Source organism: Rhyacophila brunnea, unplaced genomic scaffold (genome assembly GCF_057557595.1).
Source record: "Rhyacophila brunnea isolate RB1 unplaced genomic scaffold, BYU_Rbru_1.0 scaffold_23, whole genome shotgun sequence".
In the NCBI taxonomy this organism is placed as follows: domain Eukaryota; kingdom Metazoa; phylum Arthropoda; class Insecta; order Trichoptera; family Rhyacophilidae; genus Rhyacophila; species Rhyacophila brunnea.
The window spans coordinates 1,332,041-1,351,226 of NW_028232893.1; the positions used below are offsets into that span (position 1 = coordinate 1,332,041).

At 34.6% G+C, this 19,186-nt stretch overlaps 1 protein-coding gene across 1 annotated transcript in view; it reads right to left on the minus strand.

Annotated features, from left to right (window-relative positions):
• Nucleotides 1-3,055: 3,055 nt before the first annotated feature.
• Nucleotides 3,056-19,186, minus strand: part of LOC147069324 (uncharacterized) — a 94,841-nt gene continuing 78,710 nt past the window's right edge. Inside the window, exon 2 of the mRNA XM_085950261.1 lies at nucleotides 3,056-4,275. Within this exon, the coding sequence (XP_085806387.1) occupies nucleotides 3,166-4,275 (1,110 nt within the window). The 3' untranslated portion in view covers nucleotides 3,056-3,165. The remainder of the gene's footprint in view (nucleotides 4,276-19,186) is intronic.

Here is a 19,186-nt window from a genome sequence, read left to right on the forward strand (position 1 = left end):
CCCCCTACCTATCGTTAAGTATAAAGGCAGTGTGACGGTCTACAGTAGCGTTTTCCAAATGGTGTACGCGGTAAAATTAATGTGTATATTTAGTGTTTTTGTATATATTTTAATTCATCCATTTGAATTATGGAGTTGTCGAGTATCGATACACAATTAAAATTATATTGTAGAACCACATAATTTAAAATAATTACATTATCTAAGAAAAATAACGCCGCAGGCAACTTTTTTTTTGCTATTAAAGCATATTTGTGATGTGTGTTTATCTCACTTATCTGGCCCGGCCCCAGGCTAGAGCCCTATCAGCCCCCCCTTGTGGGGGCCATGGAGAGAACCCTCGCCTTGGTTGGCAAAAAGTTTTTCAATAATTTTCTAACAAGTATAATATTCTTAGAGTTTTCCAATTTATGTATTTTTAATTAAACAATTATTTATTTGTCTATGGAATATCAAATAAAGATAAAAACAAAATAAGGTCATATGCACAGTCGTAGGTACTAAATACATGGGCTTATCCGTTATGCGTTACTTAGAACGGGAATTATTTTGGTATATTAGACGCATTTCCATCCCAAGTAACGGATATATTTATATAAGTGTGACTATGCATCGAAACCTTAGTACCTACTTACAATCCCATACGTAAATATTCTGAATTTGAATAATTTTATTATGTTACTACATGCGAACAAAATTATTTATTAATCGTATAATAAACATTTTCACAAGTATGTACTTATATTTTTATTTAAATTGGGGCGGTCCGGACCTATATTCTCTACCCTGTATACATGTTTATTATAAACACAGCATGTTAAACAAATATTCGTTTTTTTTTAAATTAATATTGGAATGATTTCTTTTCGATACCAGCATATTTTAAGAGCAGGGTATCATTATTACAACACAGTTTTCCATATACGTACACAAAACATATCGAAATAAACAATACACACCACCAGAGCGCACGCAGGCGATATTCTGACTGCATAGCCAATGCACCTCTAGAATATTCCCTATTCTATCATAATGAGTTGACAATTGTATGTTTTTTCCAGTTAATGTAAAATTAAATATAAAATAATGAATGTTAGGTATTTTGGAAAAAAATATATTTAATACTTACAATGTTTTACTTCTGGCAAGTAGCGATATTTATGATAATTTTATTTACACAATTCAAAATAATAAATTTAATGACATACGTATCTAAATGACATTTAGAAATGTGAAAAAATAATTATTGTAGATATATTAATACAAATATAATTTTTAAAACCTCCTAATTAGTTATACACTACTACAATATAATATATCGTCTCCGTTCAGGCAAAAATCACTAACCCAAAAAACAATAACGACAAACAACGAATTATCGCAATTTGATAGTTTGGAGATGAAAGAAAAATCAGATTTTAATATTTTTATAGTTTTATTTACTCGGCCTACAACGTTGTGGGTCCCAGGTTCGAATCCTGGGTCTGGCAAGTACACATATTACTTTTCAATTTGTGTCTGAGTCAGAGTATTGACCTAATAGGTTGAACAAGTGGCTAACATCCATTTCTCGTAAAAACAAAATCTGTTAATACAAAATCTCCACTCTGTGGATGCCCATGTGGGCTTGGTATGGGTGAATCTACATTACATAATTTTCTCATGTCTTCTTAATAAATTCTTTAGGTTACTTTACTTTTATAATTATATATTTCTTATTATTATATATTTCTAATACTGTTTGATGCTAATGAATACATCTGGAAGGTGTTGAACGAGGCAAGGTGGCTAAAATGTGGTTTGCTGACGTTTGCTTGTTAATAATTTGGATCAATTCGATTTGATTATGACAAGCCAAAGTAACTATTACTGTTTAGTTATTGTTGCCTGTTTCAGACAAGTATTTGATACATAGTAGGTATTACATAGTTCAGTAACTTTTGCTTCTATATTTATAACGAAGGATTTATTTTTTATAGTATCAATAATGTCTATCCGCCTATAATATAACAACTTATGCTTGTTAAGATTTTATCAAAAGTCATTCAGTAAAAAACAAATAATTTCGATTTAAGTACCATTTTACTAACTATTGTGCTGTGGTGAATTTTGAATCTTAAAGAACATAATTTTACGCTTCGGGTGACATACTAAACTTAAAACTGCCTTTTTGAGGGTTGGTGACTTTTGCCTGAACGGTGGGTGTCAATATATACGTCATAAACAAATATTTTTTTATTTTTAATTCCCCCCCTAGACCTTACTATAGGTATCATATTTCATGTTGATTGTATGGAAGTATATTGACAGTAATATTATTAATATTTTATATATTTATAGAATAATTGAGGAATCAAGGATTGATATAAAACAATTACTGTAGGTATCAGTTACCAAGCTGAATAAATTGAATTCAAAGTTAAATATTATAAATGATTATAAATTTTACATAACCGTTTTCACTACTCTTTTATTTATTAAAATGATATTTTATTATTATTCTACAAAAAAATATTGATTATTTACTTGAGTTTATTTAAATGAAAATATGTCAGACCAAAACGTTAAAATTAAATTCATTGGTTTGAAAGTAATAACAATATTTCTTTACATTTTTAAATCCTGCTTTACACATATTAAACAACAATCCTCAGTACCCCAATTCCCTATTAGTAATTCGATAATAATAAAATACTCGTATCTAAAGTACATATTATTTTATATTGATTTTTTAAAAATCTAGTTTCAAAATGCAAACACTCATAACGATAGGAATTTTAGTCTTAAAATATAAAATGTTTTTCTTATGTTTGTATATTATTATTTAGCAATACAAAAAAAAACTTGATTTACAAAAATAGTTTTTGTTTACAAAACAAAAATTAATATGTGTAAATTTTACTAAACTGTGTCAAAAGTTTTTTTACGTAAGTGACCTAACGTAGTTCACTTAACCAAAAACATATTTTTCTCAGGAGGACAAGAATATAAAATTATTTTGTATGTATAAAGATTAATCTATATAATCTGACTTCGATATCGTGAAGAACTATTTTACACAAAGTTTCAAGAAAGTTTGATTGAATTCATTATAAAACAATCTCATTAACGTTCACAAAACCTTCACAAGAATTCTATTAAATCCTTTATTGATCAGTCGCTGGATTAAATCCTGTTATCGTTCAATTTGATGTTCTCAAATCCTGGCTCGATGTTATTGTCTATGTCAGTCTTTGGAGCGAGGGTCAGGACCGTATCTCCAACAGTCGAAGCGCTCTTCTTCAACCTTGGCGGCCTGACAGGAGCCTCGGCAGGGATTGGAGTCTTCGCCCTCTTCATCAATAGATTCTTGATGCGGTGTCCACCACGGTAATAATACAGATAGAATATAGACATAAGCACCAAGACAACGAACAAAGTGAGAACAGCAATAAGGAATCCAACCCAACTGGAATGGCTGTCTTCTTCCATAGGTGATTCTGTAGATACTCCAGAAGTTTCTGTGGTATCTTTTGTTGTTGATTTTTGTGTAGTCGTTTTTCTGGTTGGCATAACGTAAGGAGGACGTGGTTTGAGCGTTGTGGATATCGTTGGTATAACAGACTCTCCAGTAAGACCTATGGCAATGTCCGAACAAGCTCTGAATTCTTCCTGGTGACCACATCCAACAGCCCCCGTCCCATCTTCACACGTACCCCAATTATTCCCAGCAATATACCTCCACTGAATTAAACAATGTTCACATGTCAAATCTTTAGGTAATTTGTACTGCATTTCATAAATTCTGTTTCCATCTTTTGGATAAAACTTTGTAACAGTTTGGCCTTCCTGTGCATCAGGACTATTATAAGCTTCTAGGACATTCTTATCTAGACATTCTTGCGTAGTGTTTTCATTTTCTGGACATATTCTGAATTCAAAATACCCGTTGTGGTTAGCTGTCAGTTCCACACGAAGTGTTATGACAGAATTGATTAGATATCTCCTGACGGTGACACCAAGGCCGAATCTTCCTCCATATTCATGAGGTCTAGGTGTTTTTTGATCCCAGGCGTCTCCACAGATACCGCAGTTGCCCCCGTTCTTGGCCCACTGTCTGGTAAATCCTCCGCAGTAGAGTTCGTGGTCGTTGTAGTTGTGGGGGGTGGCGAAGCCGTATCGCCAGGCTGTGGCTCGACTCGGAGGCTCTATGAGGCGGCCGTGGCCTGATGCGGATGGCCATTGTGATAGAGTGATCGACAGGAACAGAAGCGATGCGACGCAGCGCGGGAACGACTGAAATAGAAAATACAACAATTAGAATCATAGTCGACGAAAGTTAAACAGAAAACTGTTTCCTGCTGTCAACAAGGTGTATCAGTTGGCTACTAAAACAGACTTAGTATCGACTCTATCTCGGTCATATTATGAAAAGATAAAAGTCTAGCATTCTCTAATGCCTGTGCTCCATTGGCACGCAAGTCAGACGATTTATAGTCTTCGGACTTTTTTTGCGTGGAGCACCCCAGATCTGCGGATTTTTTAATCCGTAGACCAGGCTTGTTAGATTTCAAAAATGTTTGATATTTAACTCTCCGAGATGCCAGAATTCGTACGTCAATCACGTAAATTCAATTTGACATTAATACGCAATCATTCAGACCGAAATAAATCTGTAATTGTTTTAAACATTTTATTGATTAATTTGTTAATTTACACATTAGAAAATGAGAGATTTATCATTTTTTTTTTCTATTTATTATATTTATGAAATTCATAAAAGAAAACGTAAAATTTATGTTGTTTATAGTGTTATATTATTTTGTTATTATCGGAAGACATCACGATAATCGCAACTTTTGACTTTTGACAGCTCGACTTTTTTATTCGTTCGTTAATCGGTAGCAGAGCATAGACAAATCGGACGATTTATTGCCTTCTGACTTTTGGCTCGCCAATGAAGCGCCTGCATAAGTCGTTATCCAAGAAAAGGGCAAACATAGCAGACCACCGCATTTTATGATTTATAAATCTCTGTGATTAATAAGACTGAAGCTCCACTGGCCTGTTCCGGGTAACAGATGATACGAAAACACCTATTGGTTGAACAGTTAAAAAACTACATCGATGGATGATAGGATAATAAGTGTGTGTATTTAAATATATGCCTATTTGATGAAATTATTCGCAGAACAAAGCTGTACCCTTTTGGCTACCCGTTTTAAAAATTGAGCTACGATTTGTTCTAAAATGCAAAGTGTCAATCTTTACGTGCTTCTCGTAATCGCATATGCATGCATGTAAAGTATCTTTGGATCGCACGTCACTACTGTACCTATTTACATATTTCTGACAGTCAACGCAAACTTGCATGCAAATTGCAATGACTATACAAAATTTCTGCAACAAACCAAAATTGCAATAAAATAATATTAAAACAAAACACAATAGGTACGTGATTACAAATGAAAGGGTAATAAGTCGATAGATAGTTGTTGAAGTTTCGCAAAGAAAGTGTAACACGTTCAAGATTGCGTGCCAGATAATACTGTGATATAAAAATATATTACCATTATGTAGATGCACCATTGTGTGAATTCTGAATAGTAAAATTATATTGTTGCCAGTCTAAATAAAACAAACAGGGGCGAAATTGCATTATATTTCGCTGACAATTCTTGTATTTTTATTTAAACACTTTCCGAATTCGTTTATTTATTTATTTAAGAAAACAAAACATTGTGGACATAGCAAATCAAAATTCAGGACGTTCACAGCATGAAATTTACATTATAACAAATATTACTCTCACAAGAGAGAAGAAGAGGAAGAATAATAATAGTAAAACAATAACAATTTTATACAACAAAATAAAGTTTCAAAAACAAAATGCAAAGTATCATGTAAATCATTAAAAATGTCTGTCTTTAGGGAGCGCATTTACTAATCTTGAACCCCTCGCTAATGGATCCTGATTGGCTTGACTCTAGGAAACAGTTCTGACCTAGAATAGGTCATGGCAGCGACCACGCAGGTAATTGACAGGCGCATATAAATTTTAATTCTTAAGGACGCCAGGATTAGAAACCATCCCTCGTGATAGCAGGCAAAAATGTTTCAAGAGCAGAAGTGACCTACGAGATTCAAGAGAGTGAAAAGTGAGCATGCCTTATAGAAAGGCAGTCGGAAAATAATCGTTTGACGAATTAATAAAAGGAAAATAGTTATAAGCTATAAGTCTTCGAAGAAATTTCTTTTGGACGCGCTCTAAAATAAGCTTGTAGAAAACTTCACAAGGACTCCAGATAATAGACCCATATTCAAGAATACTACGGACTAGGACTTATCTCGGATAATAATAATATAAATTATACAAACGATATTTAAAAGTGTGCGATCGTCTGATTGCAATACTAGAGGAAGCACAATTTCAGTGACGAATTCACGGTGTCTTACTAGCATGCCCCCCACATCTTGAGGCGGGCCCCCAGGCCAGGATCTTGGGCAGGCCCCCTTACCTATCGCTATGGTTAAAGGCAGTCTGATGCTCTCCAGTATTGTTTTTCAAATGGTGTTCGAGGTCAAGTAAAATTCAGTGTAATTTAGCGATTTTTTGCTATTAGAGAAAATTTAAGATGTGTATTTATCTCATTTATCTGGGCGACCCGTCACACCGGGCCCCTAGTCTAGAGCTCGGTCAGCCCTCCCCCCCCTTTGTGGGGGCCATGCTTACTAGAAGACTACTATGGTTGAATACCGTGTGAAAAATAACTACGTATATTGATTGGTCTGTACGCAAACCAAAATATGTATAATAAACGTTCAAAGGTGACAATAATGCCTCTGAGGGAGAGTTTAAACTCAAATTTAATATATTTTATTCATCTAAAATTAACATAAATGTTACACAATTTGATTAGATTCAATATGCATTAATTCAATTTTCATAGCTGATTTTGGCAAAATTCATGAATGTTTCAAGTTGTTTGCTGCTGGCTTAGATTATAGAAAAATATACATAGAGCTATTGCAAGTGTTTGTCCCTCAAAACATGACGAACTTTTTCACGCACTTGCCTCGCCCCCTTCACGCTTCCTCCGCGACCCTTTCTAGGTTATTCGAAAATATGTGTGTCTGTGTGCGTGTCGTAGTGTTGCCAGATATCGAATATTTATTCCAATGTTATAATTTTACAAGCGATGTTTTTATCAATTATATTATGGCAACACTGGCGTGTTGGCTATGCACTTGGTAAAACATTACTCACTAAAATCGGCTTATGCGGAGGGCTTGGCTTCTGGCTTCCTGTAAAGTGTAAACCGACAAGAACCGTGTTTTATTTAAACATGAATTTTATGTCAGTACTACACGACCCAAAGAAGTCGGACGGGTCTTTAATATACGGCCATATATTTCCAAAACAACATTTCACGGTTAAGTGTGATACGGTGAACTGCATACGTACAAGTTTCCGGACACGTAAAAATAGACGGATAAAACAAGAGTGTTTTTCGAGCATAGCTTTACCCATTTGATAAATATTTATCTTAAACAAATATTATTTATTGTAATAATTTAATTATGAGTCCGCCCCTGTAGTTGGGTATTTTTAGTGAGCCGTCTTTTTGTGAATACAAAATTGATTGTACAGACATCCGATTTCGACTTATTTCTGTTTGAATTGAATCAGTGATCACTTTCTCTAACAGAGAATGTAACGACCTCGTCCTGTAATAATCCGTCACTCGTCACACTTTTTGCGCACATCATAGAGCAGAGGTTATCACGCAAGACTCAACTAGGAACTTCACGTATTAAACAAGGATAACATTGCATCTAGTAGGTATAGGTCGCGCAATCAAAGTTGAGGCGACCACACAGATATACAGATACGAAAGATTGTGTGTGTTGGTGTATTTCTGATAATATTCCATATTTGAAACATCCTGTTTGTAAACAATGCGTCTGTGTGAGTATTCTTGTCGCCTCAACATTGGTTGTGCTACCCATGGCCCCCACAAGGCTGGGCTGACAAGGCTCTAGCCTGGGGGCCCGGGCTAAGGAGGAGCCCGGCTAATAGCAAAAAAAGTCGCCCGCGGCACTACTTTCCTATGATAATGTTATTATTTAAAATTAAGTAGTTGCACGATACAATTTTTAATTGTATATCGATACTCGACAACTCCATAATTCAAATGGATGTATAAAAATATGCAAAAAACCGTAAGTTTTACCGCATACACCATTTGAAAAACACTACTGTAGAGCGTCACACTGCCTTTATCCTTGGCGATAGGTAGGGGGGCCTGCCAAAGATCCTAGCCTGGGGGCCCGCTTCAAGATGTGGGGCCCATGGTGCTACATATACCTACAGTCAGCCGCAGTGACGTCCCTAGATAAAATGCCGCCCCATTTTTTATAAAGTATTTTTATTATCCTTTCATGAGTCCAATATCTAAGAAATGTGTTGTATGGATACATTACTAACAAAATATCAGACTGTAATTATTCGCAAATCTGAACATGTCGTTTCTAGTCATCAAGAATGTCGAAGGCCAACGGAAGTAAACTAGAAGAAGAATAAAACCAGTGAACTGATTTTTTTAATGGAAAGGCGTTTTCGTTATAACTAAGTTCAGGTAGCTATTTCTATATATTCCAAATGATTCTCCTCGATTTGCCGCCCTTCGAGTAACTGCCCTCAAGCGACGCTCAATCTGGCTACCCCCGCGGGACGTCACTGGTCAGCTATATGAATTAGTTACCAAACATAAATATCCATATAATATGGTAGAATATACTTTCTTTGTGATTACCTAATCATCATAATATAAATAGGTACTAACTTATATAGTATATTTTTATATACTATATAAGTAAATACTTATATACCAACTATATTTTTCTCCTAAGGCAGAGAGAAAATATGATCAGAAGTGAAATACAGAAATATTGTTACCTACTTTTTAAAAAGTTGTATAGGTATAGGCGGGTTTCGCGCTTCCCACAGCGTTCAGTGCACTTTACAAATATAAGGAAAATTACCATTATTATATTCGTAGGCAGAGGTTATCGGGATAGTCGTAGTAATGTACATTAAAAACAAAACAATGATTCGGTTAGTGGATTCGTGGTTCGCGTACGAATACGTATGTCGTATAGTCATATACCGTCATCAGCGCTACGACTAATCGGCTGCCAAGTAATTAGTAGCACTAGTAGGGGTAACATCCGCACGCACACCATTGACCAACCGAATCATTGTTATGTTTTTACTATACCTACTGTGGCACCCCCGTATGGACCCCATTTGAGGATGTCTCTGTGTATCTGGAGAGACCCGAATCGGTATCAAACCCAACAAATATTAAAGCGCTGATTACGAAAATAAATAATAATAACAGAGCCGAGCTGGCAATGCCGTAAATTATGACCATTGAAATATTGCAACGTCGCCGTCTTTCGACAACGGTTCTCGTTGAAAAGCGAAAACACAAGATGGCGCGCAGAACGCTACAAACAGCTAAATCGCAAACGCATACATTTCGTCCTCCGTAAAATAAATTATTAAAAGTGTAACTATTACATAATATTAACTTAAATATACCTTGCCGTTTCCAAAACAATTCCGGTGTGTTATTTGTTCACCTCCAAATCCTAAAATCCAGACGAAAAAACATACTAAAAATAAAAGAGACAGTTTGTTTCTCACTTCCGAAAATGGAGGGAAATGATACTACCTATTAATTAAACGAGGAGTGATTGTCAGCCACTCGCCTAATCCATTTAACGCCTGCTCTGAATCAAACACGTGTTGAATAAAAATAAACAAGAAGCAGGGCTCGAAATAGACAGGAACGCACCGGAGCGCTGTTCCTGTTCGTGAAATTCTAAAAGATACCGTTCCGGCTCGTGGATTCTTTGAAAATTGCGTTCCGTTTCATGTTATTGAGATAATATTGCATGTAGTTTTTAAAGTTGTAAGAACTGATTCGTGCGAAAAAAAATTCTATATGTTCTTCTATTTCTAAGGTTTCTAATATAATATAGGCTGTTCGGACTTCAGATGTGTTTACAAAAAAGGCTAAAGGTCCAGAACCTTGCAGCAAAGGAATACATAAATGTACGAGCTTCTACAATTTTGAAGATAAGAGCCCAATTCTAAGAAAATTGACGAAAAATAAGAGATTTTGCAAAAATGAGTAGGAACTCATTTAAAAAAAACTACATTTGAATGTTGTATTGGGGGGGGGGGGGTAATGTGTATTAGCGCAGAGCCCCTTCAAGTATAAATGAAACCCTGATTATTAGGCATATCGCCCTTATGATATCCGAAAAATATTTAACATAATTTGATATTTTTGAATTCAGCGCTCCGGTTCGTAAGATTTTCTATTTCGAGCACTGACAAGAAGTGCGAAAGTCGAACCTCAACAACGTTTTTCTCAACAAAGAAATTCGCACTCACGCTGTGTGTACGACGATTCATTAAGTTACATGTGTTTTGTGAATGAAAACAAAATAACATCGATAAATTCGACGTGTTGCAGTCGAAACGAGTTTGTACTAATGTAAAATCGGCTCTCGGATATTCTAAATTTGAAAATGCCGCCGTATTTAGCAAGGAAACTGATCGAGGCCTTCATTTTGTATGTGAGCTAAAAATAGAATAGATGATGCATTAATTAAACAATCTTTATTATGAGAAGGTCGTTAATCTGGTAGCCATAATGCGAATTTGTTATGAATTAATATTTTTATGCACGACATGCGCTAGGAATGCATAATTGCTGAAATAGAGAAATTTTCTTCATAAACTATCGTACGGGGTCGTCAACATTACTCGGAACATCGTCGAGACTGTCGAGAGTAAATTTGAAAATTGCAATTTAATACATTTTTGTATATTTAATACAATACACCAGTGCTTCTCAACCTATTTCATACCACGGCCTCCGAAATCAGAAAAAAAAATCCCAGGCACTCCAAAAATTTACAGTAAGTACAGTAGGTACCTACATACTTTATTTACCATTTATTCTTATTATAGGTAAGTACATTTTTATCAAAAATAATAGAACATTTCATTTACTAGCCTGTAAAGCAAAAATTAAAAAAAAAAAAAAACTAACTTCAAAATTATTACAGGTACAGCCTACAAAAACAATTTATTGAGAGGGATGTGATTGCATATTTTTACATAATAAATCAATGTACAATGTTTGAAATACTAACTCGGAGGGTTTGCTCCAAAGTCTCCGTTGAAAGACACGACCTGTGTTTATTTTTTATTACCGGTAATGATGAAAATGATGTTTCGCATATTATGTATGTTGTCGCAAAAGGAATTATGATTAACAATGCTGCTTTCGCGATTGCTGGATATACTTAATGTCGCCTTATTCAAAATTCTGCATGACTTCGTTCATTAAATTCGACTTCAAAGGAATTATCAACAGTATCAATCAATTCTTTTTGAGCTGCCCACGTAATATGATCATAGCTTAAGAACTTAGCAAATTATATTTTTATTCAATTGTGCTTCTGGTCTTCATTAAAGTTTGTGAAATATTTGTTGAAAACCCCCCCAGTTTGAGAAGTACTGCAATACACTGATTATTTTTGTATACATAATCTACAACTATCTATATAAATTAATATGCGTTAATTTTAAATTCAATTTTGGCTGGGCAAATACCGTCATACAGTGAGGTACAATGTAAATTGTACATAAAACATTCCACTGTGGCACAGTTCGTCGTGAGATTTCTTATCGGAAAGAAATGACCGTGTACAATACGGTCTCCAATTTTATTTGATTCAATATGAACATTAATTCAAATTTCATAGCTGATTTTGGCAAACTTCATGAATTCAAGAATGAAAACCTAACCTAACAAACAATCCAGTATATCGGCTATTTTTTTTTAATTGTTTGCTGCTGACTTACTGTTAAGTGTGAACCAACAAGAACCGTGTTTTATTAAGACATGAATTTTATTTCAGTACCTACTATACGACCCAAAGAGGTTGCCCAACGGCCATATATTTCCGATACAACATTTCACGGTGAAGTGTGATACGGCGAACCGCATACGTACCAGTTTCCGGACACGTATACAGTGGTACCCAAGGGGAACTAAACGAACCAGGGAACTCAAAAATAATGGGAACTGAAATAACTAAAGGGTGTGGACTTAATAACAGGCAACCGATCTCGAATGTGGAAGAATATGGGATAAATGTTCTATGCCTTTCCTTCGTTCTGACAACTGCTCTCGGCTTATGCATTGGCACTCATTCAATATTGGTGTACTTGAAGATTGCAACACACACTATTGCACGTCTATAATGTGTTGTTCGTTTTTGTAGGACATTCACATATTCAAAACCCTGCGTCAAAATGTAGTGCATTGGGGAATAGCCTATCGGAATTCTATTTATTAATCTGTTCTGTGAAACGAACTCAAAAATTCGATGGATTTGCGTGGCAACGAAGAATTAGGGACCGAGAAACACGGAGAAAGCGAGGGGAGGTTTCCATCTGGCAGTAAATTGACCCCGGCTGATAATGATGATTACAATTAAATTATACAGACAAATATGTAATAATTAAATTATATTGTAAAAATGTTACCAAAAAACTACACGACACAATTAATAGTTAACACAATCACTGCGTACCTTTCAATTAATTTTTAATTACCACATTTAAATAACAATATGCTAATTGCATCTAATGGCAGTTTAACGGGGACACGGCAGCCGTGTCGTCCGCGTCGAGCGAGTTATTAATTTACTATAATGAGTGCTTGGATGAGGTATTGAATATATCAATAGACGAAATAATAATAATTACAAGACAAAAAGAACTTTTTATATACCTACAACGTTTTTAAATTCTGTTGAACCATATAAACTTGACTTGACTAGCTTAAACGATCAAAAAAAATTGTACTTGATATATCATATTGATTTCCATAGTAACGCACGTATATTTTAACAATTTTGTTGCTAGGACCCCAGCCAACCAATAATGGTGTTGAAATAACTTTTCATACAAAGCAGAATTAACTGAAAATGAATTCAATTCTACTTAAAGATGGCTAAAAGTATTTTTAAAAAATCGCATTGTCATCGTGTTCTGATATATTCTAAAAGTTTCAAATGTCTTGCTAGTCGGGAAGTTAGTTAAAAATCGATTGCAAGATTTGTACCGGACAAAGAACGTTGTAAAAAGGGAATGAATTATGGAAATTGAAGAATACATTGAAAATAATGTTTTATAAAAATCAATGTTTAATGGGAGAATAAAAAAATCAACCGTTATCTTGCATTATTTATAGAAGCACAAAAGATTGTAAACCCCTGTTTTAATAGTGCAACAGTTTTATTAATAGTGTATGGTGAATCATAATAATTATACTTTGACGGTTGGTGAGTAATTAAAATAAGCAAATTGATAATTTGCATGCGGCAAGAAGCGACTGGCCTTGAAAGAATGCATTATGAATACATGAGGTGACCATGCTTTGGTATGAATAATTTTAGAAAACTATCTAAAATGATATTCTAGTCTAAGTGAAGGGATAATTAATATTTTATATCACAAGTAGCATACAATTTAAACTTTGCTTAATTAACTTTAACCAAAAACAAAAAATAGGACATTAACAATCTACTTATAGTACCTAAAAATAAAATTTACGTTTAAATTAGAATTTTGACTATTTATATGATACATTTAATAATTGCAAGATAAAAAAAACTTTTTATGTACAACGTTTTAAAATTTTCTGTTGAATTATTATGCTCAATATTCCCCAAATTGTACTTGATATGAAGAAAATAAAAAAGAAATAAATATAGAATACTGAAATGTCATTTTGATTTCCATAGTAACACACGTATATATTAATAATTTAGTTGCTAGGACCACCCCCTTAGCAACCAATAATAGGCTTTTACTTTTTACGGATTTTTCTGAAATAACTTTCTATACAAAACAGAATTAACTGAAAATTAATTCAATTCTGCTTAAAGATGGCTAAAAGTATTAAAATAATGCATTGGCATCGTGTTCTGATATATTCTAAAAGTATCAAATGTATAGCTAGTCGGGAAGTTAGCTAAAAATCGATTGCAAGATTTGTATCGGACAAACAACCACCGGACGAATAAGAATACGACCTAAGAAAAACGTTGTAAAATAGCATATGCACCTCCACAGTAGAGGTTGAATTAACTAAATGTTTGTTACGAGAAATAGTTTTTAGCAATTCGCCCGACCCGTTGGGTCTTTGCACTGGATCGAATGTAGGTATACATGATTTTTTTGACCATTAGCAATCAATCATTTTCAATCAGGCGATCTACAGTATCGTATTAATACAAAGACGGCCACCTCACAAACTAGACTATCTAGGGTGCAAATGACATCACTTACTTGTTAAGCTTTCTGTCATGCATTCATAATATTACCAAATCGTGGCCCACTATTTACAGCTAGGCCATGACACGAAACGCGCGTGTTTGAACGTGTACCGTTAAACAAAAAAAAATCGGTTAGGTACATGTTCAAACACGCGCGTTAACATCATTTTACTCCCTACTTCAATTATAGTTTGTCAATTTGTGGCTACGGCCGTATGTTGTAGCTTAACCACTGGGGAATGCCAAAAAAATGGCGTATTTCAAAAAAACACTACCTTATTCTTAGGTCAATAATTATTAAAAAGCTCCATTTTGACCCACGCTGAACACGTCCGCCCTTAAGAATTAATTCCTCCGACGCCATCACAAAACAAATTGACGTGCTCACATGTCGACAATCGCTCTACGAATGGTAACGCGGGCGAAATTACGTCCCATCTATTGCTGAAAATTATTTGCCGTTTCACTGAAGTATGCTGTTAATATAATATGGTCAACTTTTTGTAGAAAATGATGATTGTTACATAATATTGAGATAGTAATTGAGGCAATTAAAAATCTTCTTTTATTTAATCAATAACTAACTAGTGCTTTTGGCCGCCTGAATCTTGTCTTCAAAAGTGACCTTCACTGTGCCTAAAGCGCAAAGTGTTTAACCAGTGTGTGCTTCCCGTAATCACATATGCGTGTGAAACATGAACCCTAAGTAAAAGAGAGATCCAGAAACTTAGAGTAGGACAATGTGGTATGGAGAGGTGCATGCTGGGCATAACGCGAAAGGACAAAAAGAGGAATGAATGGATAAGGAAGCAAACAACGGTTTGCGATATGATAGAGTTCATTAAAAGCCTCAAATGGAGATGGGCTGGACACATAGCTCGAAGAAGAGATAATCGTTGGACAAATTTAGTCATCCAGTGGTATCCAAGAGGTACGAAACGTCCGCAAGGTACACCTAGAGTTCGATGGATCGATGAAATGATAAAGTTCTGCGGAGGTACGTGGAAACGAAACGCATAGGACCGATAGAAGTGGAATCAGCTTGGAGAGACCTTCTTTTAGCAGTGGATAGATTCAGGCTGATGATGAATAACTAACACTACCATCGTAAATCGGAATTTATTGCCACGACTTGAATATAAACTGCCTTACATCGAACCGTATGGGTACTTCACTACGAATGTTGACGAGAAGGAGGGTGACTTCAACACGGCTTTATAAAATATTATTTATTCATAACTTAAACGTAGGACTTGATAAGATTAATATATTATCAGTCAGCAATGCTCAGAAAGATTGAAGATATTATCAATATGTAATAAGTACATGCATGCTCCGTATAAGCAAGAATTTCAGGGATGAAAAAGGCCACTTCATTCTGCATCCCGAAAAGTATAAACTCCTTATCATTTAAGAGAAATTTTCCCATGGTAGAAAAAGAACGTCTTCGGTCAAGAATCACAGACTGATTTGAGCACAGCGTTCCTCCCCTATGTAGAGTAGCGAAAGACAAAACAAAAGATGACCAGAACCATCGCCGATGTCCGATAACGAAAATGATATAGTACAGAAATATGAGGTTTTACTTCCTGTTTCATAATAAAATAACAAACACATGGTCAACTTCTTAGCTTTAATATTAACATTACATTGTACTAATTTAGCAATATCTTTAATTAGGGAAGTAAGTTTTATATTTCAAATAACAATAGATAATTAGAGAAATATATGCTAATTAACTGCTCATTACATAAATATATGAAGCGATTGATTCAGACATGATTCTGTTCGCATAATTTATAATATATTTCATATACTACCTATAACGATATAACATTCAGTTTATTTTATTTAATAAATTTATGGTTTCGTTAGATAAATACTAAATAAACATAATATTTCGCCGTATTTTTTTCTAATTGCTTCTCTTTAGTGGTATATGTGCGTAGGTGTGTCACCCGAGAGATCTAGGCTCGATCCTGCGGGGTGTCTTACTTTTTTCAAAAAGATTTTTTCTATTTGTTTTAATGTATTTCCTCAAGTGTTTTCAAAAATTATGTGTGTTCAATTATTAGAATGTTACATTCTTAATTCTTGTAAATTAATCGTTGAATATAAAAAAGTAATTAATTTAAAAAAAATATGTAATTCATAACTGATGAGTATCCGGAAATTTGTACGTAAACAGTTCACCGCAGGACACTTATTCGTGCACCGCAGTACGTGAAACATGAGTTCGTGTAACATTTTAATCAAATGACGAGTTCTTCGTTGAACATTTCACCGTGGAGTATATTTGTACGTATGCTACAATATGTGGCGAATTTTATGAGATGTCTTTACTAGGTTAGGTTAGGTTAGGGTTAATCTAATTGGAACAATATTATTTGCAAACTTCGCAAATCACCGCATTTTGTAAGATACGTACAAATGTATTCCGCGGTGAAATGTTCAACGAAGAACTCGTCATTTGATAAAATGTTAAACGAACTCATGTTTCACGTACTGCGGCGCACGAATAAGTTTCCCACGATGAGCTGCATACGTACAACTTACATGTAACCAACTGATGAACATTATAATATGTGAAGAGATCTTCACGTCTGCAGTGAGACACATGTTTTGATAACCCAAATACGAAATAATATAAAATCAAATATCCTTGAAGTTATTAAATAAAATTATATAGTATAATATTTCAGTTATAATTGTTCTGATAGCTTTTTTATACGACGAAACATAATCACGGTGACCACGAATAAAGATACGTTTAAACAATCAGTCACGATCGTCGTCATACATGATAAGCACATTCGCACACTTAGCGTATCCTCGCGATACAAATTGACCTCAATAGTATAGAAGTTGTCCGTACAACATATCAGTAAGTTATTAGCCGCGGTGGCGAATTGCCGAGATAAGTAGGGTGCAGTTATGCGGTTTCGCCGACGAACTGTTTATAATAGAAAGTAGAAGAGCGAGGAAGTCTTCAACTCATTTGCAGTCCACATACAAACAGCGAACGTTGTAGTTTTTTTTATTTATGCTATTTTATTGCAGCAGTTTTCTAACAAGGCTTTCTTATAATATGTGTTATCTAACAGGTTGTCTCGTGTCGATAATTGTTGTTGACAAAGAAGATGCATGCAATGTGACATAGACATTACATAATGGATACAGTAAGTAATATATTGAGTCATTTTATAAGTATTTTTTAGTTACATAGGTATTGATACACTCTCACATTAGCCTATTGCTGGTGCCTACACTGTAACTTCAGAAAAGGCTGAAACATGTTACCTAATCTCAAAAATCGTCGGCTTAACAAAACATGCAACCAAGCTCCTTGATAACCCGTCAATGTATTCTAGTTAAGTATTAAATAAATGTTTAATTAATTAAACGTAAATTGTACAGCGTGATGGGTGAATGTAATTTAAATTCAGTAGAATCGTTTATAATAGTAAAATCAGAATTCTAAATAATAAATACGCAATAATATTAAAATGGCAACACCATTGTAAAATTATTGTTTTGTCACGTTACTAAATAAAGAGAACCCCATCGCGTTTCCGGTATATATTTTTTCTTGACTGGGTATTGTGAACCCTGTCGAAGTCAGTTAGCGTCTAAGTGATGGTGCCCACAGAACGCGTCGAGCGGGCGAAGTCGGCGTATTCATAACCATAATCACACGTCTCTCGCCGCGCATTACCCTTCACCTATGTAATAAGCGGCCCAAGCAGCACAAAACAATTATTTTTACAGCGTCTCTCATAACAAAGCAATAAAAATATTATATTATTTCGGGGCTTGTAATAAATATTTACGACGACATTATTCAACCAGCGAAATATAATGACACGGAATAAAATAAAACAATGGGTTCTCTGTTATTAAATAATTGCTTTTGGCCCATCGATCGAAGACGCCTCAAGCAGCGTAATTTTAGTAGCCGTGTTCAATGAATGGACTTCTTTGTATTTTCATTAAATCGTATCGCCGAGAAGCGAAAAACGGTGACTCATGCGGCAGGCGGCGCGCAAGGCATCGTTAAGTCCAGTGGGCGCTGGCGTATTTGATTACGTTGTATTTTTGATGATTTACGTGCCACTTGTAGAAATTTTGCGCGAGCGCCGCACTCGCTGCGTCAATGGGCTTTATGCCTAAGGTTCAACCGCTAAACACTGACTGTCGGGGAGTTTATTAATGTGCTCGTAAAAAGAAAATATAATAAAAGTGAAGCTGCCCAAAAATTTGTGTTGCCCGTGAATTACTTATTATTTCACCCGTGTCCCTTTATAACACTACAGTCCCGAGTCTACCGAAATAAAGTTTAATAGTTATACTTAATAAAATCTTTGACACCTGGGGTCGCCGACTGAGCTAAACCACGAAAGACCCTGAGGATATGTCAGTATTGATTACAAAAATTTAAAATATAACACTTATTGAAAAGTTATTGCAACCAGCAAAGTTTCCATGTATACATTATAAAATAGTTAAGCCTAACAAGATAGAGAGTAAGAATAACATAAATATAAAGAAATTACTAACATAAGAAAATTACATGAGAAAAATGAGGAAGAATAATGAACAATTAAATTATTATATAAAAAAGTAACATAAAAAAATATATATATAATTATATATATATTTTGTTACAAAATTTTGGAGATAGCGCTTTTAAATGAAACAGGTGTATTATTAAAAGGATCAACGTTGAAGAAATACATATTATAATTTAAACAAGAGCGCCGAATAAAAGAGTTTT